The sequence below is a fragment of the Giraffa tippelskirchi genome, chromosome 1, assembly GCF_054371585.1.
Source record: "Giraffa tippelskirchi isolate mGirTip1 chromosome 1, T2T-mGirTip1v1.2.pri, whole genome shotgun sequence".
NCBI classification, from domain to species: Eukaryota; Metazoa; Chordata; class Mammalia; order Artiodactyla; family Giraffidae; genus Giraffa; species Giraffa tippelskirchi.
Window position 1 is genome coordinate 66,776,782 of NC_137275.1, and position 23,838 is coordinate 66,800,619.

Consider the following 23,838-nt stretch of genomic DNA (forward strand, 5'->3'; position numbering starts at 1 on the left):
AGAGTCACACACGACTGAAGCAACTGAGCACACATGCATACAAAAGGCACAAAACCAACAAAGCATGCTTGAATCACAGACCCCCAGAGGGGAGCTGGTGAACCTGCTGCTCCCAAGAGGAAGCCTGGCTGGTAGTGCTTTGCCGATTTCCGTGGTATAAACACTGGTGCCATGACATTTAAATATCAGGCCAGCAAAGTGAAGTCACTGAATTGGAAGTTAGAAAGCTTAGCACTCCAGAAAGAGCCAGCTCCAGCCTCCCACAGCCAAATGGTATAGTCTAGAATAGTCCAGAAGGTCCATCTTTGGAAACTGCTAGACCAGATTTATATTCTAGCTCTGTCAGTTATTATGTGTGTGCATGTTATTACCTTGTGCAAGTCATTTGTCTCTCTGGGCCTCAGTTTCCTCATCTGTAAAATGGGAGTAATGATATCTCACATAGACTTGCTATCAGTTTTCATCATTATTCATCAATACATAATTGGGAACTCACTGTGTGCTGATTAATGTTCTAGGTACTATAACTACATCAAGGAATAAAAAAGACAAGGTACCCAGTCTCACAGATATATAGTCTAGTTGGGGAGACAGAGGGTAAGAAAATAAAGTAGTTATATACACACTCATCAGACAGTGTTTAGTGCTAGGAAGAAAAGAAAGCAGGAGATTTAATGATTAGAATTGTGTGCGTAGATCAATATTATGTTTATAAAGGGTATAGTATAGTGTCTGACATCCAGTAAGCACTCCATGAAGGGTAAACATTGCTGGTATCTTTAGCACAACCTGAGCCCAGATCAACTTAGAGTCCTCTTGTACAAAATTTCCACCAGGAATCTCAAGATCATTTTACCTGTTGATCAACTGTTTGCAGTGGACCAGGTGGGCATATGCCTCCCATTAGAGACACAGACTGAGGTGAGAAGCCTGGCACCTTGCATTTTATGTACCCTTTGTGGAATAAGCACCTAATAGAATATACCAGGAGTGGCATCTCATGTTTCTGTTGGGTTTTCTAGTCCACTTGCTTTTATGTTTCCTTCATTTTACAGGTTACGGCACTTTTAGTACAGAAAAACAATAATGCAATGTGAGGTACTCAAAACCAAGGAACTTCGGGTGGGCAGTGTCAGGCAGTCACTTTTACTGGACCCCTGCTGGCCAATTTAAATGTAACTGTTTGCAATTGTGCATAAACATGAGGTTTTGCCCTTAATAATGAGCTTTATGTTACACCAGCTGACAGTCTTTAAATAACTCTGTTTTATCTGGTATTGGCATCATAAAATGATAGACCCCTTTTGTGAATGTACCTCTATTGACATGGGACTTTTGGATGGATTCAGCAAGCAAACCAATTAAGTCAAAGCCACCAGCTGATAAAGACTGACCAATGAGCATACAGGTGACTTATTAAAGTATACTCTTTTTTTTTTATTTGTTATTTTTTAAAAAGAGTGCTCAGCTGTGGATGTTTGTAACCATCCAGGATGAAGGATCAGAGAGCTCTTCATAAACATTTCCTCTTTATGCTTCAAAGGAGCACGGAGATGTCCTAGCCTGTGGGAAGCCCACATGAAGAGGGCACTCTAATGAAGAGCTCTCACCCTGGGGCATTATAGAAATTAATTACCAAGAATCAATCTAACTCAATGCAACTACGAACCATGTTGTGTAAGGCCACCCAAGACGGACAGGTCATGGTGGAGAGTTCTGACAAAACGTGGTCCACTGGAGAAGGGAATGGCAAACCATTTCAGTATTCTTGCCTTGAGAACCCCATGAACAGTATGAAAAGACAAAAAAATAGGACACTGAAAGATGAACTCCCCAGGTTGGTAGGTGCCCAATATGCTACTGGAGATCAGTGGAGAAATAAGTCCAGAAAGAATGATGGGATGGAGCCAAAGCAAAAACAGTACCCAGCTGTGAACGTGACTGATGCTAGAAGCAAGGTCTGATGCTGTAAAGAGCAACAACATTGCATAGGAACCTGGAATGTTTGGTCCATGAATCAAGGCAAATTGAAGTAGTCAAACAAGAGATGGCAAGAGTGAACATCGACATTTTAGGAATCAGCGACCTAAAATGGACTGGAATGGGTGAATTTCACTCAGATGACCATTTTGTCTACTACTGTGGGCAAGAATCCCTTAGAAGAAATGGAATAGCCATCATAGTCAACAAAAGAGTCCAAAATGCAATACTTGGATGCAATCTCAAAAATGACAGAATGATCTCTGTTCATTTCCAAAGCAAACCATTCGGTATCACAGTAGTCCAAGTCTATGCTCTGACCAGTAATGCTGAAGAAACTGAAGTTGAACGATTCTGTGAAGACCTACAACACCTTCTAGAACTAACACCCAAAAAAGATGTCCTTTTCATTATAGGGGACTGGAATGCAAAAGTAGGAAGTCAAGAAACACCTGGAGTAACAGGCAAATTTGGCCTTGGAGTACAAAATGAAGCAGGCAAAGGCTAATAGAGTTTCACCAAGAGAACGCACTGGTCATAGCAAACACCCTCTTCCAACAACACAGGAGAAGACTCTACACGTGGACATTACCAGATGGCAATACCGAAACCAGATTGATTATATTCTTTGCAGCCAAAGATGAAGAAGCTCTATACAGTTAGCAAAACCAAGACCAGGAGCTGACTGTGGTTCAGATCATGAACTCCTTATTGCCAAATTCAGACTTAAAGTGAAGAAAGTAGGGGAAACCACTAGACCATTCAGGTACTACCTAAATCAAATCCCTTATGATTATTCAGTGCAAGTGACAAATAGAGTCAAGGGATTAGGTCTGATAGACAGAGTGCCTGAAGAACTATAGACAGAGGTTTGTGACATTGTACAGGAGACAGTGATCAAGACCATCCCCAAGAAAAAGAAATGCAAAAAAGCAAAATGGCTGTCTGAGGAGGGCTTACAAGTAGCTGAGAAAAGAAGAGAAGTGAAAAGCAAAGGAGAAAAAGAAAGATATTCCCATTTGAATGAAGAGTTCCAAAGAATAGCAAGGAGAGTTAAGAAAGCCTTCCTCAGTGATCAGTGCAAAGAAATAGAGGAAAACAATAGAATGGGAAAGACTAGAGATCTCTTCAAGAAAATTAGAGATACCAAGGGAATATTTCATGCAAAGATGGGCTCAATAAAAGACAGAAATGGTATGGACCTAACAGAAGCAGAAGCTGTTAAGAAGAGGTGGCAAGAATACACAGAAGAACTATACAAAAAAGATCTTCATGACCCAGATAACCACGATGGTGTGATCACTCACCTAGAGCCAGACATCCTGGAATGTGAAGTCAAATGGGCCTTAGGAAGCACCACTATGAACAAAGTTAGTGGAGGTGATGGAATTCCAGGAGAACTATTTCAAATCCTGAAAGTTGATGCTGTGAAAGTGCTGCACTCAACATGCCAGCAAATCTGGAAAACTCAGAAGTAGCCACAGGACTGGAAAAGGTCTGTTTTCATTCCAATCCCTAAGAAAGGCAATGCCAAAGAATGCTCAAACAACCATACAGTTGCACTCATCTCACACGCTAATAAAGTAATGCTCAAAATTCTCCAAGCCAGGCTTCAATATTACATGAACTGTGAACTTCAAGATGTTCAAGCTGGTTTTAGAAAAGGCGGAGGAACCACAGATCAAATTGCTAACATCTGTTGGATCATTGAAAAAGCAAGAGAGTTCCAGAAAAACATCTATTTCTGCTTTATTGACTATGCCAAAGCCTTTGACTGTGTGGAACGCAACAAACTCTGGAAAATTCTTCAAGAGATGGGAATACCAGACCACCTGACCTGCCTCTTGAGAAATCTGTATGCAGGTCAGGAAGAAACAGTTAGAACTGTACATGGAACAACAGACTGGTTCCAAATCGGGAAAGGAGTATGTCAAGGCTGTATATTGTCACCCTGCTTATTTAACTTATATGCAGAGTACATCATGAGAAACGCTGGACTGGATGAAGCACAAGCTGAAATCAAGATTGCCAGGAGAAATATCAATAACCTCGGATATGCAGATGACATCACCCTTATGGCAGAAAGTGAAGAAGAACTAAAGAGCCTCTTAATGAAAGTGAAAGAGGAGAGTGAAAAAGTTGGCTTAAAACTCAACATTTAGAAAACTAAGATCATGGCATCTGGTCCCATCACTTCATGGCTAATAGATGTGGAAACAGTGGAAACAGTGACAGACTTTATTTTGTTGGGCTCCAAAATCACTGCAGATGGTGACTGCAGCCATGAAATTAAAAGATGCTTACTCCTTGGGAGAAAGGTTATGACCAACCTAGACAGCATATTAAAAAGCAGAGACATTACTTTGTCAACAAAGGTATGCTAGTCAAAGCTGTGGTTTTTCCAGTAGTCATGTATGGATGTGAGAGTTGGACTATAAATAAAGCTGAGTGCTGAAGAATTGATGTTTTTGAACTGTGGTGTTGGAGAAGACTCTTGAGAGTCCCTTGGACTGCAAGGAGATCCAACCAGTCCATCCTAAAGGAGATCAGTCCTGGGCGTTCATTGGAAGGACTGATGCTGAAGCTGAAACTCCAATACTTTGGCCACCTCATGCAAATAACTGACTCATTGGAAAAGACCCTGATGCTGGGAAAGATTGAGGGCAGGAGGACAAGGGGACGACAGAGGATGAGATGGTTGGATGGCATCACTGACTCAATGGATATGAGTTTTAGTAAACTCAGGGGGTTGGTTATGGACAGGGAGGCCTGGCGTACTGTGCTCCATGGGGTCATGAAGAGTTGGACATGATTGAGCAACTGAACTGAACTAATCTGAACCAAGAATTAAAATGAGTGAGAAGGTCCCTTTACCTGTTCTGGTCCCATCATATCTTACTCTAACTGAGATCTTGACATCGAACCATAGGCAACACTCAGTTAGTTCAGCAAGCAGCCAGACTAGTTCAACATTTCCTGATGCTTTATTGTCAGATGAATTAGACAAATGAATTTGGTCTCAGAGACCATATTTAAGCTTGTTCTGGCTTATATGAGCTTATAGCCTGGGTAGAGCAGGCGACCAAAACAGTGTGATTTTGAACATTCATCCCCTAGACCATGCATTGTAATTACACTCATAGAGAACTGATTCTGAAAGATGTCTCAGCCCAACACTTGTTTTACAGTACACCACACCCAAATTGAGATTCCCTGGTGGCCCAGTAGTAAAGAATCTGCCTGCAATGCAGGAATCCCTGGGTTGGGAAGATCTCCTGGAGAAGGAAGTGGCAACCCAGTTCAGTATTGTTGCCTAGGAAATTCCATGGACAGAGAAGTCTGATGGGCTACAGTCCATGGGGTTGCAAAGAGTCGGACATGACTTATTGACTAAACAATAACAACATACCCAAATTACACCAAAATCAAAACAGATTGAAGCAGCTTTAAAACTGCTTTGTTCAACTCTCTAAATTTTGTGCCCCTGGGAACAATGTGTTCTGAACTATCTGAAGATAAGTTAGGAGCTTGCTAGCTGTGTGATCTTTGGCCAATTCTTTGACCTCTCTGTATCTCAGTTCTCATCTGTACAATGGAGGTAATAGTAGTACTTGCCTCACAGAGCGTGGTTTGGTTCAATTCATTTCAGTGCATCTTCATTGAAAACCTGACTCTCTGGTCTGGAAATAGGGTAGTAAACCAAACCACTGAATTCCTACTATCGTGAAGCTTCTATTCTAGTGGGGACAGAAGGACAGTGAGCAAATAAATAGATATATGTGGTATAACACTGATTCTGAGAGGCACAGTTTTAACATTTGAACATCTCTGATGTAGTTATTGGTATCATGTAGTGATGATTGGTTTTTTTCAAGCCTGTTTAGAGATGCATAATGGTAGGTCTTAGAGTTGACGAAATCTTAGATTTGATTAAATACAATAAAATATGTCAGACAGTGCTAAGTACTAAGTCAACAAGTTACAGCAGGCTACAGAACTGTAGGGCTTCCCAGGTGGTGCTAGAGATAAAGAACCCTCCTGCCAATGCAGGAGATATAAGAGACATGAGTTCGATCCCTGGGTGGGGAAGATCTCCTGGAGGAGGGCATTGCAACCCCCTCCAGTATTCTTGCCTGGAGAATCCCATGGACAGAGGAGCCTGGTGGGTGACAGTCCATGGGGTCACAAAGAGTCGGACACGACTGAGCAACTTCACAGACACGGAGCTGTAGACTGCAGCCTGGGCCGCCTGGAGGGCACTACTTACATTGGGTGTCAGGGAGGCATTCCTGTCCACATGCCCTTGGTCCTGAGGCCTGAAGGGAGTCAGATGGGAAGTGCTCCAGTGAGTGCTGTCATCGGTGAGGAGAGAGGCTGCAGAGTGTTCACTCCAGGACCCTCACTGCCAGGGTTCAACTCCCAGCCCTGCCATTTCTAAGGTCTGTGACGTGGTCAAGTCACTCCAACTCTCTGTCTCCACTTCTCGCCTGACAACAGGGATCAGAACAGTACGTCACAGGATGCTTGCTGGACTCACTGGGTCAGTGTGTGTAAGCCCTGAGGACAGGGCTTGGCACGTGAAGGGGGGAGGGGAAGTACACACCCCAGTCTGAGCTCAGGCCCCAGGCAAGGAGCCCTGGCTTCAGAGCTCTGCTGCATCCTCTCCAAGGCTCTCCCCTGTGAAGACGACGGACAGTGTCTGCCTCCTGGGCTTGTGGGAAGCAGCAAACCAGAGGCTTCCTGTATTTAAGATGTATCTGAGGACTCCCTGAGGCTAGCCGGACACTGCTATGGGCACAAAGTATTTCAGAGCGTGTGGCCAGAGAGGTCTCTGAGGTGGAGCTGACAGCAGGAGGGATAAGCAGATGAGTGAGTTGATTTCTGGAAGCACAGGGAAGGCATTGGGGTACTTGAAGGTGAATGCTTCAGCAATGGTGTTCAGGGAAGACCTCCTAGAGGAGGTGACATTCTGTGACCTGAAAGAGACAGAAGACGTGGGTTCTGCACAGACCTGTGGGGAGAGCAAGTGCCGAGGCCCAGAGGCAGGCAGGAGCAGGGGCTGAAGGGAAACCAACGAGGCTGGAGAAAAAGAGAGGTGGTTAGAGGTGGGGTTGGGAAGCGGGTGGGGGCAGTCCATGCATCATCAGGTCTAAGAAGGGCTTTGTGATTTATTCCAAATTTATTCCATTGCAGTGAAGTCACTGGAGGTACTGTGTGCAAGGAAAGCTTCTAGCATGTTGTTTGGCCCAAACTGGGTGCTCATTAACTGGGAAACATTGATGCACACTAATGAGTGTGTGCATGGTGATCTCCAGAGCCTGAGAGGAAGACAATGAAAACTGCTGTTTTGTGTTTTTTCTGTTGTTGTTTAAGTGACAAATTCTTTTGTTTAAAGCTGGAACTGGATTTGTCATATAGGTCTAGGAATTTGAACTTTGGTATACACAATAGAATTGCCTACTTGGAGCCATTTAAAGCTCTCGTGTCTAATTTTATCAAGGGTATTTCAAAAGGTCAGGGGGCAATCGGAGAGGATGTGGAAAAAACCGATAGATAAAGACAAGATAGGCAGGAACTTGTTTTTTAAGTCACCCAGCATAACACACCAGCAGCTAAATGTTTAATAAATGACTTTTGGTGCTGACCTCTCCCTAGGCATGCTATTTGCAGAAGTATGCAAGGACCAGGGTGAAGAAGGGCTCACATCTATTTCCGTTAATTTTTTCATCTGGTCCTCCCAGTAATTCTGGCAAATAGAGGGTCATTGGATGAGAATTATAGCCATACCAGCTACAACCGGGGGTTGCACTTTCAAAGCTCTTCAGAGAGTGATCATTGCGTTGTATCTTTGCATTGCAAGGATGGAGACCATCCCCAGAGTTGGAGTTGTGCAGTGCACAGGCTGGGCAGCCATACTTAACTGTCTTGTCTACAAGATAGCTCTTAACCTCACTATGGACTCATTGTGGAATATGTCCCCCACCAAAATTTGTATGTTGAAACCCATTCCGAAATGAGATGGTATTATGTGTTGGGGCCTTTGGGTGGTTAGGTGACTTGGGTGATTCAGGGTGGCAGAGCTGTCATGAATGGGATTAGTGCCCTCATAAAAGAGACCCCAGTGAGCTCTTTTGCCCCCTCAGCCAAGTGAGGACACAGTGAGAAGACAGCTGACTATGGACCGGGAAGTGTGCCCTCACTAGACAAAAGACCTACCAGGGCTTTGATCTGGGATTTCCTAGCCTCCAACTGTGAGAAATAAATGTTTGCTGTTTATCAGCTACTCCGTCTATAGTATTCTGTTATAGCAGCCTAAATAGACTGGGACAGGAATTGGTTCTGAGAAGTGAGGTGGTCTTATAACAGTGTGGAAGCAGGTTTGGAACGGGGTGGTGGATAGAGAGGTTGCAAGAATTTTGAGGCTTCTGCTAGAAAAAGCCTATTGTCCTTCTTTTTGTGAAGTAGGGGCAATTCTGGTGAGGACTGAGAAAAAAAGAGAGAGAGAGGGAGCTGTAGAGAAAGCTTCAATCTTCATGGAAATACTTAAGTCATCCTGAACAGAATGTTGGTAGAAATATGGACGGTAAAGGCCATCCTGATGAAGTCTTACATGCAGATGAAGTACACGTTGTTGGATGCTGGGAAAAGGCCATCCTTCTTGTGTGTTAGTCACTTAGTCATGTCCAAGTCTTTGTGAGCCATGAACTGTAGCCCACCAGGCTCCTCTGTCCATGGGATTCTCCAGTCAAGAATACCTGGAGAATAGTGGGTAGCCATTCCTTTCTCCAGGGGATCTTCCTGACCCAGGAATTGAACCTGGGTCTCCTGCATTGCAGGCAGATTCTTTACCATCTGAGCCACCTGGGAAACTTGGTTGAATTGTGATCAGATCCTGTTGTTTTATAGAAGGTAAAACTTGTAGGTGATGAAGTTGGATATTTGAGGAAATGTCTAAGCAGAGTGTTGAAGAAGCAGCCTGGTTTCTCCTGACTGCTTATAAAATGTGAGAAGAGAGAGATGACTTGTGGACTTGTTCAGCAAAAAGGAATCAGAATTAAAGATTTGGAAAATTCTCAGCCTGTCTATATTGCAAAAAATGAGAATGCTAAGGGTGTTGGCCAAACAACCCTTTGATAAGGAGGTTAATAGTAATTAGTATTAGTAAGAGGCTGGGCACTATTTTTCAGGACAAGAGAAGAATGACATGGAAGGTGATTCAGAGACCAGCAAGGCTGTCACTCCTGCCACAAGCCTAGAGTGCATGGCTCTGGGGGACAGTTGCCTCCACTTGGATTAGAAAAGAGGAGGCCTCCCAGAACCCCAAGGCTGAGACCCCAGCCCAGGAGAGCTACAGGGCCCTGGCAGAGCCATCCTGCCAAGCCTTGGGGGCAATGTTACCAGTGGGCCTGGAAGGCAGAGCACCCAGCCAAAGAGGATTAATCCTGAGCCTTACAATTTAACATTGTTTGCTCTGTTAGGTTTGGGGCTTACTTGAGACCTGCCACCCTTTCCTCTTTCCTGTTTCTCCCAGTTGGAATGGTAATGTCTCTCCTGCTCGTGCCCCACCTTTGTATTTTGGGAGCACATAACTTGCTAGGTCTCTCCGTTTCACAGCTGGAGAGGAGTTGGCCTCAGGATATATCTCACTTCCAATCTCACTCATGGGTGATTTAAACAAGGTGAGGTTTAGATGAAGCTTTTGACTTCAGACTCTAGAGTTGATGCTGGAATCAGTTAATTGTTTGGGAGGTGTTGGGATAGAGTAAATGTATTTTGTACGTGAGAAGAACATGAATTTGGGGGTGATCAAGGGTGGAATACTATAAGCTGTATCCCAACCCCCCTACATAATTCATATGTTGAAGCCTAGCCCCCAATATGGTGATATTTTTAGGTTCGGCCTTTGGGAGATGATTAAGTCATGAGGGTGGAGCCCTCATCAATGGGGTTAGTGCCTTTGTAAAAGGGACCCTAGAGAGCTCTCTCAGCCTTTCCACCATGTGAGGACACAGCAAAAGGACAGCCCTCTATGAACCAGGAAACACCCAATCCGCTAGCATTTTCATCTTGGACTTCCCAGCCTTTAGAATTATGAGAGATGTTTATTGCTATAAGCCACACAGTGTATGGCAGTCTGTTATAGCAGTTTGAACGAACTAAGACAGTCCCCACTGTCAAAAAAACTGATGTCACCCAGGGCTCAGTGAAGGTTAGGTGACAGCTGAGGACACGTGACTAGAACGAGCAGATGCAGGAGCTGAACACAGGTAACACCAGGAGAATAATAGCTGCTCCTGCCTCCGGCTACTGGGGAAAATTGTTGTTGTTCAGTTGCTGAGTTGTGTCTGACTCTGCGACCCCATGAACTGCAGCCCACCAGGCTTCCATCCTTCACTATCTCCCAGAGTTTGCTCAGACTCCTGTCCATTGAGTCGGTGATGACTCATTGGTAAGCTGGGGAAAATGGATTCAGGCAAATGAAAACAAGATGAGGGAGAGGCTGTTGAGGGCTCTGAGGGATGAAGCCAAGGAAGAGATCAAGGAGGAAGTGAGTCATTCTGACTGCGGGGGCTTGACGGCACCAGAGTTTGAGCAGGGCTTTGGCAGAGGAGTCCGACTCCATCGGCAGGGTGGGGGAAGGGCGCCCAAGAGCCGTTTGCCACATCGTTTTGCGGTCTTGTCCCTCAGCCACATCCCGGCTGCAGCTGCACCTCATCCATAAGCTGACGACTCACACCCGTAATTCATTCATAAGCGTTTATTTCCATCTAAATCAGCAAACGGACGTGTCTCCTGATGGCCATGCACGCGCCTCTCAGGGCACTGGTCCACTCCTAGGGTTGGCACAGGGAGGCTGGCTGTGCAGTTTTGATAGTCCCATTGGAGGAAATTAAGTGCTCCGAGCAGTTGCTTCTTAACAGCTTCCAAGATGGGAAATCAACCCCATTGCCTGCAGTCTACAGATAATGTTGGCTCAGTAGCTCGCCTTCCTCCAGCTTGGAAGACAATTGGGACTTCCCCAGTGGGTGTATGTGTGGGGAACCCCACGAGGAGGAGGACACCAGTGGCCACAGCCATGGTTGTAATAGCAGCTAACATTGATCGAACACTCTTAATGTTCTGGGGCTGTGCTAAGTATGGTAGAGAAATACCTTCTCTTACATGGGACTAGGTTCTAAAGTCAGCATGTAAGAGGCAAAAACTTGTGTCTGGCTGAAATTTGCCTTGAAGTTCCCTTAAGTTGTCCATAACATTCAGGCACATGGCCATGCATGCTCCTGAACAGCAGCAGTCTTACTTATAAACATGAACAGTATGATTTTGCCTAAATGCATCATCAGTCTCTCTCTCACCTCACCCTCAGTCTGGGACATTGAAAGTAGGGATAGGGGGAGCCACCAATTTTTAAAATTATTATTTCTCTCCCATCCCCTTTTCTTCATCCTGCTCTTCTTCCCCTTGGTTTTCCCCCTCATCTTTTCAGAAACTGAACACATCAATTTGAATTGCCCTAAGTTAAATTCTCATTTACTATAATTTCACTCTTTGACTTCATGCTCAGTGTTGGGGAGGGGAAATTGCCCCCTCCACCCCTCTTGACATCTTGTGGTTGGACACAAGACAGATTAACAGGAGAAAAAGAGACATGAAATTCATGCTGGTCTCTTAGGCATGGGATCTAAGAAGTGACCAAAGCAGATAACTTTTATACTTTCAGACAAAGAAATAATATATTTAGGAGGAATTGACAGGAGAGAGAACCTTAGGTTTTGGGTGCCCAATTAGTGAAAAATCTAAACTGAGTTTTCACTTGGGTTAGTAAATAAAAGCAGTAACAGAGTTTGTTTAGATTTTGGTTTCTTGCCCGAATTCCCTATCTCTGACCAGTAAGGGTGTCCTTCTACCTCCAGATGCAGGGAGTATACCTTTCACACGAGAGATTTTTTTAACTTATTTTTCAATCGGAATATAATTGCTTTGGGCTTCCCAGGTGGCTCAGTGGTAAAGAATCCACTTGCCAAGCAGGAGATACGGGTTCGATCCCTGGGTTGGGAAGATTCCCCTAGAGGAGTGCATGGCAACCCACTCCAGTTTTCTTGCCTGGAGAATTCCATGGGCAGAGGATCCTGGCATGCTACAGTCCCTGGGGTCGCAAAAAAGTCAGACACAACTGAGCAACTAAACAACAACAATACCACACAACAACAACAACATAATTGGTTTACAGTGTTGTATTCATTTCTGCTATACAACAATATGAATCAGCTATATATATATGTATGTCTCCTCCCTCTTGAGCTTCGCCCCCACCCCACCCCCGTTCCACTGCTCTAGGTCATCACGAGCACCAGGCTGGATTCCCTGGGCTGTACAGCCACTTGCCACTCGCTGTTTCACACATGGTAGTACATATGTCAGTGCAACTCTCTCAGTTCATCCCACCTTCTCCTTCCCCCTCTGTGTCTGCAAGTCCATTCCACATGAGAGATATCTTTTCCTGTTCTCAGGGTGACAGAAAGGAGGGTCAGAGTCCCTCTCGTTAAGGGCCAAGTGTCCCTCTTGGCCATTTCTTAAGTAACTGTAATTCACAATAATCAATATGCCATTGAGACACATTTGGGTGCAGCCTACTCTGGGCCCAAGAGTTACAGGCACCCTGGAGAGTAAAAAGCTGTACTGTTGCTGTCGTACTCTTACAGTAAAAGATACTAAGAGAAGTTTAGGCATAAGCCTGAGGTTGCACAGCTCTCATACTCGGCCCCAGGACGCCAGCCCCCAGGCAGGCAGACTCCAGAACCTGTGAGCTGTTAGCTGGGAAGACAAGAGCAGTCTCCCTGGGGCTTCTGTCCCTGCTGTTGTGGCTCCTTTGGGCCCCTTCAACCAAGTGAACGTTGAGTGTCAGACCCAACCAGTAATCCAGCTATCACCAACTTGGGCCTCACTTCTTAAAAATAAGTGTTTCATCCCGCCCAGCCCTGAGATTTAATAGCCGATATTGTATGCACATTAAACACCAAATGATTGTTAACATGTTTATTGAAGCTTAACAGGCATCCGATATATAAAAGATGACTCTCTTCTATGGCTGTCAGACCTCAATAAACATGTTTAATAATTAATTGGCATTAAGCAAACATAATTGTGTGATTCTAAATTAAGTGTTCGGCGAAGCGTACTGTGAATGGGAAACCACAGTGGTGTTTTATTACTTAAAGTTCAGGCTGTCAATCTGGCTTTTCACATACAAGAAAAAGCACCCTGCTTTCAAAGCCATGTGGCATGCCGGTTGCCTCATGCCAAAAAAAAGGCACAGGCCTTCCTGTTCATAGACTCTTTGATCTGAAAGTGTTTCTTATTTGGTTAGCTGTTTGTCTTTCATTCACTTGGGGTTCTGAAAGTCCTGAGTCAAGAATTTGTGTTTTCACGTTATCAGCTTTCAGGTGAATTAACCAGTTCTGACATAAACTCCATTCTCCCCCCAGTATAGCCAATGCTTGACACTTGCCGTAGTTACATTCTCCAAAATCACTGCAAACACTGATTTAGGGAATACAGAACCATTGTTCCTAGGGGAAATAGGAGATTAGGTTCCTCTGAGCCTCTCATCACAACACTTTTGTCACCTGATCAATATATGTTTTACACGTTTCTGTTTAAAGTAACTTTATTTAACTTACATTGTTCATTTTTTATCATTGAACTCACAGCCAATAGCACTGTAACTCATGCCTGGATGAAACTTATCTAACACACAGATATTCTCTGTAAGGCACATCATGGCCTCTTGTGCTCAGAAATACCAAACAACACTCCAGCACAGCTCAGGGGGGCCTCCTTAGCAAAACAGTGAGAGAAAGTACAAAAATGTGAGGGAAGAACAGGGGCACAAATGAGACCATGAAAAGGACATTTGTTTATAATATGAGCTGAAACAAGAAAGCATAATGATCTTAGCTGGGAACTTTCCTGTGGGACACTTCCCATTGTTTGCAACTCTGCATTTGTCTGCCCATATCCACCTACAAGGGCTTCCCAGGTGGCTCAGAGGTAAAGAATCTGCCTGCCAATGCAAGAGATACGAGTTCGATTCCTGGATTGGGAAGATCCCCTGGAGGAGAACGGAGAAGGCAATGGCACCCCACTCCAGTACTCTTGCCTGGAAAATCCCATGGACGGAAGAGCCTGGTGGGCTACAGTCCATGGGGTCGCTAACAGTCGGACAGCTGAGCGACTTCACTTTCACTTTTCCCTTTCATGCACTGGAGAAGGAAACAGCAACCCGTTCCAGTATTCTTGCCTGGAGAATCCCAGGGACTTCCGAGCCTGGTGGGCTGGCGTCTATGGGGTTGCACAGAGTCGGACACGACTGAAGCGACTTAGCATCAGCAGCAGCCTGGAGGAGAAAATGGCAACCCACTCCAGTATTCTTGCCTGGAAAATCCCATGGACAGAGGAGTCTAGTGGGCTATAGTTCATGGGGGTCACAAAGAGTCAGACATGACTTAGTGACTGAGCACGCAAGCATCCACCCATGCAAAAGCACCGTGAATGCTGATTCCAAGGCTACAAGTAAATTTGCTTTATGCAGGTATACAAAGACAAAATCCTTGAGTTTTGAAATAAGAATTCCATCAAACACGGCCATCTGTATACTAAGTTCTGTGTATCCTCTGCTAGGCCTTTGTACAAGCTGTTCCACCTGCCTGTAACATTGTCTGCTGATCCTCATGATGCTTTTGCTCACAGTAGTTGCACAATAAATATTTGTGCAGTTCAGCTGACTAATTTTCAAATAAGGACCCCAAATATGTCATAGCCTAAATGTCAAGAATGTGGTAGATAGCCCATCTTAGCAGATTCTTTGCAACATTGTGTTATCATTTTTTAATAATCTTTGCTAAGTTTAAAAGAGACCCAGAATTTTTTCCCTCACTGTGGTAGGGCTACACAGGACATCATCTTCAGATGCCCAGCCCTGTGTTCCCGTTAGCCTTATAGGTGAATGCATGGACATGTGTGTTTAGGCAGGCCTGTACAGAATACAATATGAATTTTTTTAATTGAATTAATGATATTGGTAAGAAATTTCTTTGTCTTGTGCCTTTCCCCAGTATTTCTTGAAAAATCTTTTCTTCCCACACTTTCTGCCTAAGTAGGCTTGGGGTTTTGTTTAGATCTATTCATTTTAACTCTCTTTCCCTCTCACTCTTCTTTTTCTACCAATGGAAAATGCAGCTGTTGAGGATGACAATTGCCAAACAGAGGCTGGGAGATGAAGAAATTGGCGTGCGGCACTTTGCAGCCCATGAGCGTGAGGATTTGGTTCAGCAGCTGGAGAGAGCAAAGGAACAGGTTATCGTCAACATCTGTTAAGAGTGGGGGGTGTGTTTGCACAGCTGGGCACAACACAGAGAAGAGTAGACTGTGCCCCGTTTCTCCGAGAGTGTGGGGTGCCTGGGATGTGGTCAGAGGAGAAAGAAGGATACAATTTGAATGCATACACTCCCTCCATTCTCTGCTAAGTTCTCAAGCGATCTCTTCTGTTTTTGGCTTCTAGCAGATCTGCTGTCTTACTTTGGGTATCATTGTTCTGAACTTAGCAGGAAACATCCCCCATACCCAGGATAGACAGAGAGCGAGCAAACGTGACAAACTGGCCTTAATTTGCAAGTTTCAGCTGAAATACTGAGCGATGCTTTTTAGTCTAAATCTCAACGGGTACCGAGCCCTAGTTAGGGAGCAGCTTAGAAAGCCTCGACTTTTCTTCTCTTACTAAGTGATTTTGAAGAACAGAACAAGATTTCTGGGTCTAGAGTGGTTTGAAAAAGTATGTAGTTGTAAGACACTGGCTGTTGTTACTGATGTCTGGATTTGCCCTCTCTGAGCCTCTGGCTTTAGGGCAGGCTGCAGTTGGTAAGCCAGAAGTTCTGTTGTTTCCAAGCTGCCATGTCTATCTCATCTTGGATATAGTAAGTGACTGGCTAGAAGTCATCTGCTTGTTTTTAGCTTTCATCATAGTCCAGTGTGTGGCATTTATGGTTTTATAGAAGGTGGCTGGCATTAATAAGCTCTCTAAAAGTCAGTCAGCAAAATAAAAGATTCCCTCTCTAACCCTAAAGCCAGTGTCTACAGAACTCCTTAAATAAGGGCGTTTTCTTTGGTTTCAGATCGAGTCTCTGGAGCATGACCTGCAGGCCTCTGTGGATGAGCTTCAGGACGTTAAAGAAGAGCGGTCTTCCTACCAGGACAAAGTCGAGAGGCTCAACCAGGAGCTGAACCACATCCTGAGCGGCCACGAGAACCGTATCATTGATGTGGACGCCTTGTGTATGGAGAACAGGCAAGTGCCCAGGCCCTGGCCTGTGGTCATAGGGTGCTGGCCCTCCACTTGCCTGCAGGCTGGGAGTTATTTGCAGCCCTATTTACATTTGATAAAATTGCCTTACAATGAAAGGAAAGTCCCAGCTCTAAAGTAATGGTATTAATGTTGCCCATTAGTTGTAAAAGAAAAGAACAACCAAATGCTTACAAGCTACATACGCAGTCTTTCCCTGCCTTCTCCAGTTGGGTGAGAAGGGTAGGGAACAGTGAAAGCTGCTTGTTATTGCTATCAAGAAGACAGAAAAGAATAAGAAAATAAATTGAGGAATTCCCTTAGCTGTTTCTTTTCCTGGAGGCAAATTTCCCTGTGTGTATGTGACTAACTTAACAGCGTGTGTGGTGTCGCCTCTTCCTGCTTTGCTTCCCAGTGGAATCATCTTAATGAGAATTATTTGAAAACTGTGTTGATACCCCTTAGGGGATCTCTGCAGAGGGCTGTTCTGAAGTGAGGTTTAGGTGACTTGGGAATATTTGACCTTCATCGCATCCATTTAAGAAGAGGTCACCAAGATGCACTTTACCTCTTTTTGGTGGTGGGAAGGCATTATATGTAAAAGGTGGTTCTTCAGGTGTGTGGTTTTCCTTTTTTCCCCTTACGTTTGATTGTGTGATTTTTATTTTGCTTCCAAACTCTTTCTAGTTGTATGTATTCTTTTCCAGGTACCTTCAAGAGAGATTAAAGCAACTTCATGAAGAGGTCAACCTCTTGAAATCTAACATTGCCAAATACAAGGTAGAAAATTATGACAGTGATGGTGATGATTCACTATTGTACATCTAAATGTCATTCTATTTTAATGCTCTTTTATGTGCCAAAGATATTCTAGTGCTTGCCTGCCCTCCAGATAGTTTAATAAGAGCTTAAACTGAGGAACCAGTGAGAATTAAGCCCCCAAACAGCAAACAGAACAAAAACAGGTTTTGCAAGAGCTCCTTCTATTACCTGGGCAGGGCACACTGAGACCACCAGAATCTGGATGCAACCACTTTACAGCCTCGGTCTATATTAAACTGGATTTCCTCTCCAGCTTTTCTGTACAGTGTTTTGTTATCAGATGCTCTTTGTCTCCTAATCATCCATAAGAAAATGATTTCTGAGCGATGGAGAAACAAAGATTGGGAAATCACAATCTAAACGATAATGTTCACATCATACTGAAAGGATAGAATGTTTAAATTCTCCCCACTGTTATTTAGTCTAATTCCAGTGCCATTAGTTAGATAATATCTATTTCTGCAGATGTTAGTTGTAAGTGTTATAATTAGCAAAATCTCCTGGGTTTCTCTGCTTTGAAAATAGATTGATTTCTCTTCCTGAGGGTGAAGTTTTACAGCTGTCTAGATGCTGGGGGAGCCGTCTCATTTTCCTGACTTTTGATGTTTGCTTTTTTCTTGGAAGTCTCTATGCTGTCCTTCCTTTTCCATTCTGTAGGAGCCACGCTTGAGTTTATACCCATCTATATATACACACAGCTCTTAACATTGTATAATTAATACATAATTTAAAAAACGTGTGTATGCATTCACTTAACAACATTTATTCAGTTCTTCCACGAAAGTTAAACCCAGCCTCTATCTCATGTCTGTTCAGAAGGGGTTTCCATAACTAGTGACTTCACACATTAGACTGAGTTCTTGTTTCAGATTGGATTTAATTTAACGCATATGCATTGAGTATATTCTATATATAGGAGGATGTAATTGCTGTAAGTCTGCTGGGCACCAACTGAAGAAAAAAAAAACAAAAAACTCTTTACCAGGTCCGTAAAAATCAGAACTCTCTGGCAAGGACTCTGAATTTTGAAAGTCAGGCCAGCATTTAGAGTTTGCAGAGTTCTTGTGTGCTGGAGGGGAGGATGTATATCTACCGGAATTAGGTATTTTTCCTTTATTGGCTTTTCTGACAGAGGTTTCTGTTTTCTCCCAATGCTGCTTTAGAATGCTCTTGAGAGACGGAAAACCTCAAAAGGCCAGAGCAAATCCAGCAGCAGTGCTCTGACTGGAGTCCTGTCTGCAAAGCAAGGTAGGGTTCATTTTCTGGGAGGGACCATGTATGATCACAGAATGCTGGTGCTGTGGGTCCACATCTCAGTTTGTGAATTAGGAACCAAAGTGATCCTTAGAGCGTGTGTGCGTGCATACTAAGTTACTTCAGTCATGTCTGATTCTGTGCGACCCCATGGACTATAGCCCACCGGGCTCTTTCTGTCCATGTTGATTCTCCAGATAAGAATACTGGAGTGGGTTGCCATGCCCTCCTTCAGGGCATCTCCCCGACCCAGAGTTCAAACCTGTGTCTCTTACATCTCCTGTATTGGCAGGTGGATTCTTTATCACCAGCGCCACTTGGTAAGCCCAATCCTTAGAGTGGTCACCCCCAAACCTCCCTCTGCATCAGCATTGCCTGGAAGGCTTATTAAAACACAGATTACAGGGCCCCACCTGAGAGTTTCCAATTTAGTGGGCCTAGGGTAATCCCAGAAAGTGTGCATTTCTAAAAAGTTCCCAGCTGATGCAATGCTGGTTTGGGTACCCTGCTTGGAGATCTGCTGCGTTAGAGGTTTCTCCGATAACCAAACCCCATCTGCATCTATTCATCTAACTGTACTCTCCTTTCTGGAATGTTTTCCCCTCTGTAATCACCAGGTCAGTATGAGAACAGTATGAGTTCCATCCTCATTGAGTTTCTCCTTTTCACGGCCTCTGTGATCAGACTAGAAAAGTCTCCTAGCTGCTGAAATCATTTTATCATGGCACGCATGCCTTTTTCCAAAGAAGTTTTTATTGATTGCAATCTTGTTCCTCCTTCTTGTCGATTCCGATGAAAAATAATGATCTTCCATGAACAGTCAGGGGAATAAATAGCAGAGCGCATGCTTCTGACACTTAATATTTGGGGATTCAGTTTTAAATGTGAGCCTTAAGTGGACCGTGCTGGGCTGGCCTGTTTTGGGCTTGTTGGCAATGCAGACCAGCAAGGATCACATGGTAGTCCTCCTAAGAGCAATGGTGAATTAAAAAAAAAAAATGCTGAATCCAGCCTGCCTAATAATCAAGGCACTTTTCCAAGCAACTCCTTTTTTCCCCCTCAACTAGAAAAGGACACCCTAGAATTATTTTTAAAAAGAAAACTACAGTACTCTATAGAAATGTGGACTAGCCTATCTAAGTACAGCTGTGTATAGTCTTGATAGCCAAACATCTCTGAATGTTGAGACCCAGTCCTGTCACTGTTGTGGGGAATGCCAGCCAAGCTCAAGCACCCTGGCAGAGCAGTCAGCCAGCCAAACCTTTCTAGAGAACCATTTGGCAATCTGTTATGAAAAGCCTTAAACCGACCCCCTTTGAGCTAATAAGAAATGATTACAGACATATGCAAGCACTTAGCTTCAAGAAAGTTCTTCTTCATTAATTGTAAGAAAAAAACATTGGAAACAACGTAAATGTCCAGGATAATTAAATAAATTACCAATCCCTGATAGCTCAGTTGGTAAAGAATCTGCCTGCAATGCAGGAGATCCCAGTTCAATTCCGCGGAAGATCCGCTGGAGAAGGCAGAGTCTACCCACTCCAGTATTCTTGGGCTTCCTGGTGGCTCAGCTGGTAAAGAATCCACCTGCAATCCGGGAGACCTGGGTTTGATCCCTGGGTTGGGAAGATTCCCTGGAGAAGGGAAAGGCTACCCACTCCAATATTCTGGCCTGGAGAATTCCATGGACTGTATAGTCCATGGGGTCACAAAGAGTCGGACACGACTGAGCGACTTTCACTTTCACATGCATGGACTACTAAGCAGCAGTCACATTTTATATTTTAGTAGATATTCATGATGAGACATAAGGTTAAGTGAAGAAAAGCAGAGCTTTTTCCCATTTTTGAAGAGAAATGTGTGAATTTGTGTGTCTACATATAGGCATATAGGAAATGATATTCAAAGATATATAATGAGAAATTTGTATTATTCCTTTTTTCTCCCTGTCTTGTAGGAATACAAGTGGTGGTTCTCTTTTGGGTTTATCTCTTACTTTTGAAAGACATGGAATACAAAATACATTTTGTATTCTAAATAATCTCCTACAGTATCTTACCACCCACCGAGGGTATCACCCCCCAAGGGCACCACCCACCAAGGGTACACCGTGAGAAGCTGTGATGTAAACCAGGAGCTCAGGACCAGAGTTATTGTCATTTGCATGGCTGTGTGACTTTCAGCTGGGCTTCCGTGGTGGCTCAGCTGGTAAAGAACCCGCCTGCCAATGCAGGAGACTCAAATGACACAGGTTCAATTCCTGGGTTGGGAAGATTCCTTGGAGAAGGAAATGAAAACCCACTCCAGTACTGTTGCCTGGAGAATTCCATGGACAGAGGAGCCTGGCAGGCTACAGTCCATGGGGTCACAAAGAGTTGAACACAACTGAGCACACATATGCACACAGCCCAGTTCTCAGCATAATGCTAGGCATATAACAGGCAGATACTTCAGAAAGCGTGAAGAAGGGTGGCTGAATGAATAGACCTCAAAGAAGGTAACCTTCAGCTAATGGTTTTAATCCATTAGCACCTTGCTTTTTTGTCCCTGAAATGGGAATAAATAACATTTTCCAGGTTCTTTTTTAAATTTGAAGTCTCGAATGAATTAGTCAGTATGAGCATTTTGAAGTATAAAATACTAGACAAATGCAAAAGATTGTTACCTTTCAAAACAAATATTGCTTAAAGTCCACAAGGACTCCTCCTTTCTGTTTAACTCTCACACTGAATTTTATTTCATTTTACTTTTGACACTTGAAGTGGATTCTTCAGTTACAACACAGTAGCACATAGAAGCCGGGAATCGATCCCAGCTTTGTTGTCCAGGAAGAAGTAAGATTGGTTTGCATTTGACCATTCCAGAAGGATTTAAGACTGAGTTGTAAATTTTATATCCCTCCTAGTTCAGGATCTGTTATCTGAGGATCACGGGTGCAGTCTCCCAGCTACTCCACAGTCCATTTCTGATCTGAAATCTCTGGCAACAGCCCTGTTGGAGACGATCCATGAGAAAAACATGGTCATCCAGCACCAGAGGCAGACCAACAAGTAGGTGGCCAGACCCTGGGGTGCAGGGTGGGCAAGAGATCTGTGGGACAATGGCTGTCAGGTGGCAACCAGGTGGGCTGCAAGCCTTAAGGGAAGGAGAGGAGAACCCTCAAATCTAGAGGGAAACTTACCTGGACCAACAAGGAGAGAATACTGGCCATTCCTCACTGAATGCTTAGTCTGAGCCACTCACCAAGCCATGCATGTTGCCCTGCTGATTTTGATGGTATACGTGCCTGGGGAACTTAACCTACTGTCCTCAAGTCTCCTCTAGGGGAGACACCTCCTCATGCCATTTTAACTTCATGGCACGGCTTTCTGGGGCTCTGAGAGTAGAAACACCCAAGCATCAACTTACAAGACTATGGGGCCTGGAACGGAGCCTCATGCCATTTTTCCAGATCAGCAAAAATAAAAAATGGTGAAAAGGAACAACAGCTAAAAGAGCATGTCTTCTTCTGTTACTATAAACATGTTAACTACATTGGACAAAATCAAGCAAGTTAAAGTGGCATGTAGAGATGACAGAAGCAAAATTGGAAGTGTTCAGAGAATGGTGAATAAACCATAAATCAAAGCAACAAACGTTGCAAATAGAGCCAGCTTCGAAGACCAGCGACTCATGCAGTCACACAAGCCCAGTGCTCAGAAGGTCCCTGCACTTGGTCTAATGCTCTGCAGTCACCATCTTCAAATTTCTTGATTGTTTTTTAGTAAGAGAGCCCCTAAGTTTCATTTTTCACTGGACCCTGCAAATTACGTAGCTGTTCCTGCTTTTATGACCTACACATGGAAGCAAAATTTAAATGTGCCCTGTAGGAGCAGCTTCCCAAAGACTGGGCTTCCAGCAAGAACAGGGAGCAGTCAGGGAACTGGGGGCCTGGCGAGGTGGGGGTTGCAAGGAGAGAGGCAACCGTGAAATGATGAAGAGTATTGTAAAAACAAAATAGCAAAAAGAGGGGCCGGGAGTGAAGGGAAGATAGCGCAGGAGATTAAGATATATATAAAAGAAGGTGGAGAGCAGTGGAGGGAGTCTGGGCAATCTCAGAGGGATGACAAGGGTGATTTATTGACAGAAGAAGTTTTTTTAAAATTGTTTTAAAAGAAATATTAACCAAGGACTGAAACAGCCAGATGCTAAAATGGAGATGTTCCTCAGGGGAGGACGAAGAAATGGGGATCTCCTCAAATAGGTACGAGGTCCGTTTTATTCAGCAGCTGGTAGTGGTCCCAGGAGCCTTCTCTGTCCTCACCAGCTCCCTATAAAGCACCCACAGGGGCTCTCTCAAACCTCCTCGGGTCTTCTCAACCCTCATTTGTTCTCAGCAGGTAACCTCAGCTTCTCTTTTGCTGAGAAAGCAAAGCCTGCCTATCAAGAGCCCCGAGGCTCACGGCTCCCAGTGTCTCCCACCGTCTCCCGCTGGTCTCTGGGAAACACTCTGACCCATCGACCTATCGGTCCTCACCCTCGTCCCTCCTCTGGGGCCTGGCTCTCCTGTGACCTCCTCTTTCAACCTTTTCAATTTCTGTCCCTCCTGCTGCTTCTGCATCTTCACCCAGAAACCTCCCAGATCTTCTTAAACATCTGCCCCAAAAGGGTTCCCGTGAATTCCATTTACCTCCAATCTTTGTGAACAAGAGGCCACCTTTACTTCTGCATCAGCCACCTCCCAAATGTGTGTTCTGGGGGGGGGCACCTATGGTAGAATTACTTGAAGAGGGTGATTGTTTAGAGATGCAGATTTGGAGGGGTTCTAGAAGGAATGTCGGGATTCTGAATTTTAGCAGGTGCCCAGTGATGCCAGAGGCAGGAATAGAAGATCACCTCGGCTTGAATACCTCCCAACACCTCTTCTGAATTTTCCATAGCAATCTTCCTGTGAAGGTGGCCCTGTGAGGGTCACCAGTACCCCCAAACCTCACTTTCTGAGTCTCTTTCTTCTATAATTTCTCTTCATCCCAATTCCCATCTTGAAAACCATCTTCTTGGATTCCTTCTGCTCTCTCTGCTGCCTCGTTCCCTCTCCCTTCTCCTCTTCCCCTCCTTCCACCCCAGGCTTCTTCCTCCTCTTCCTCTCTTCTCTGATCTTCCATCTTCTTACCCCCACTCAGGGGACCTGTCTTTACTTTCTGTTCTCTACACTCTTCCTAGAACTCTTGTCACCTTGCCATCAAGAGCAAGACCCACATTTCCAACTGCTCAGTTGACAGTTTCTCCTGAATTTCAGCTCCTCAAATTCAATGAGTCTAGAGTCTGAAGCACCCATTCCTTAGTATGTGTTAAGATATTTTAAAATGCTTGTGCTCTTTGACCCAAAGGGTCTCTAGAAATTTATCTGAAAGAAACAAATCAGAACGATACTCTAAGATTTATCCATGAGGTGGTTCACTGTAGAT

General features: G+C 44.2%; 1 protein-coding gene across 12 annotated transcripts in view; it reads left to right on the forward strand.

Annotated features, from left to right (window-relative positions):
* CCDC149 (coiled-coil domain containing 149) overlaps positions 1–23,838 on the forward strand; it is a 114,340-nt gene that overhangs the window by 68,344 nt on the left and 22,158 nt on the right. For all 12 annotated transcript variants that reach the window (XR_014069225.1, XR_014069279.1, XR_014069296.1 and 9 more), the window contains 5 exons: positions 15,217–15,333; positions 16,149–16,321; positions 17,023–17,095; positions 18,301–18,385; positions 21,297–21,441. Coding sequence is in view for 9 of the 12 variants with exons in the window: in XM_081543365.1 (XP_081399491.1) it covers positions 15,217–15,333; positions 16,149–16,321; positions 17,023–17,095; positions 18,301–18,385; positions 21,297–21,441 (593 nt within the window). In the remaining 3 variants the exon portion in view is untranslated. The remainder of the gene's footprint in view (positions 1–15,216; positions 15,334–16,148; positions 16,322–17,022; positions 17,096–18,300; positions 18,386–21,296; positions 21,442–23,838) is intronic.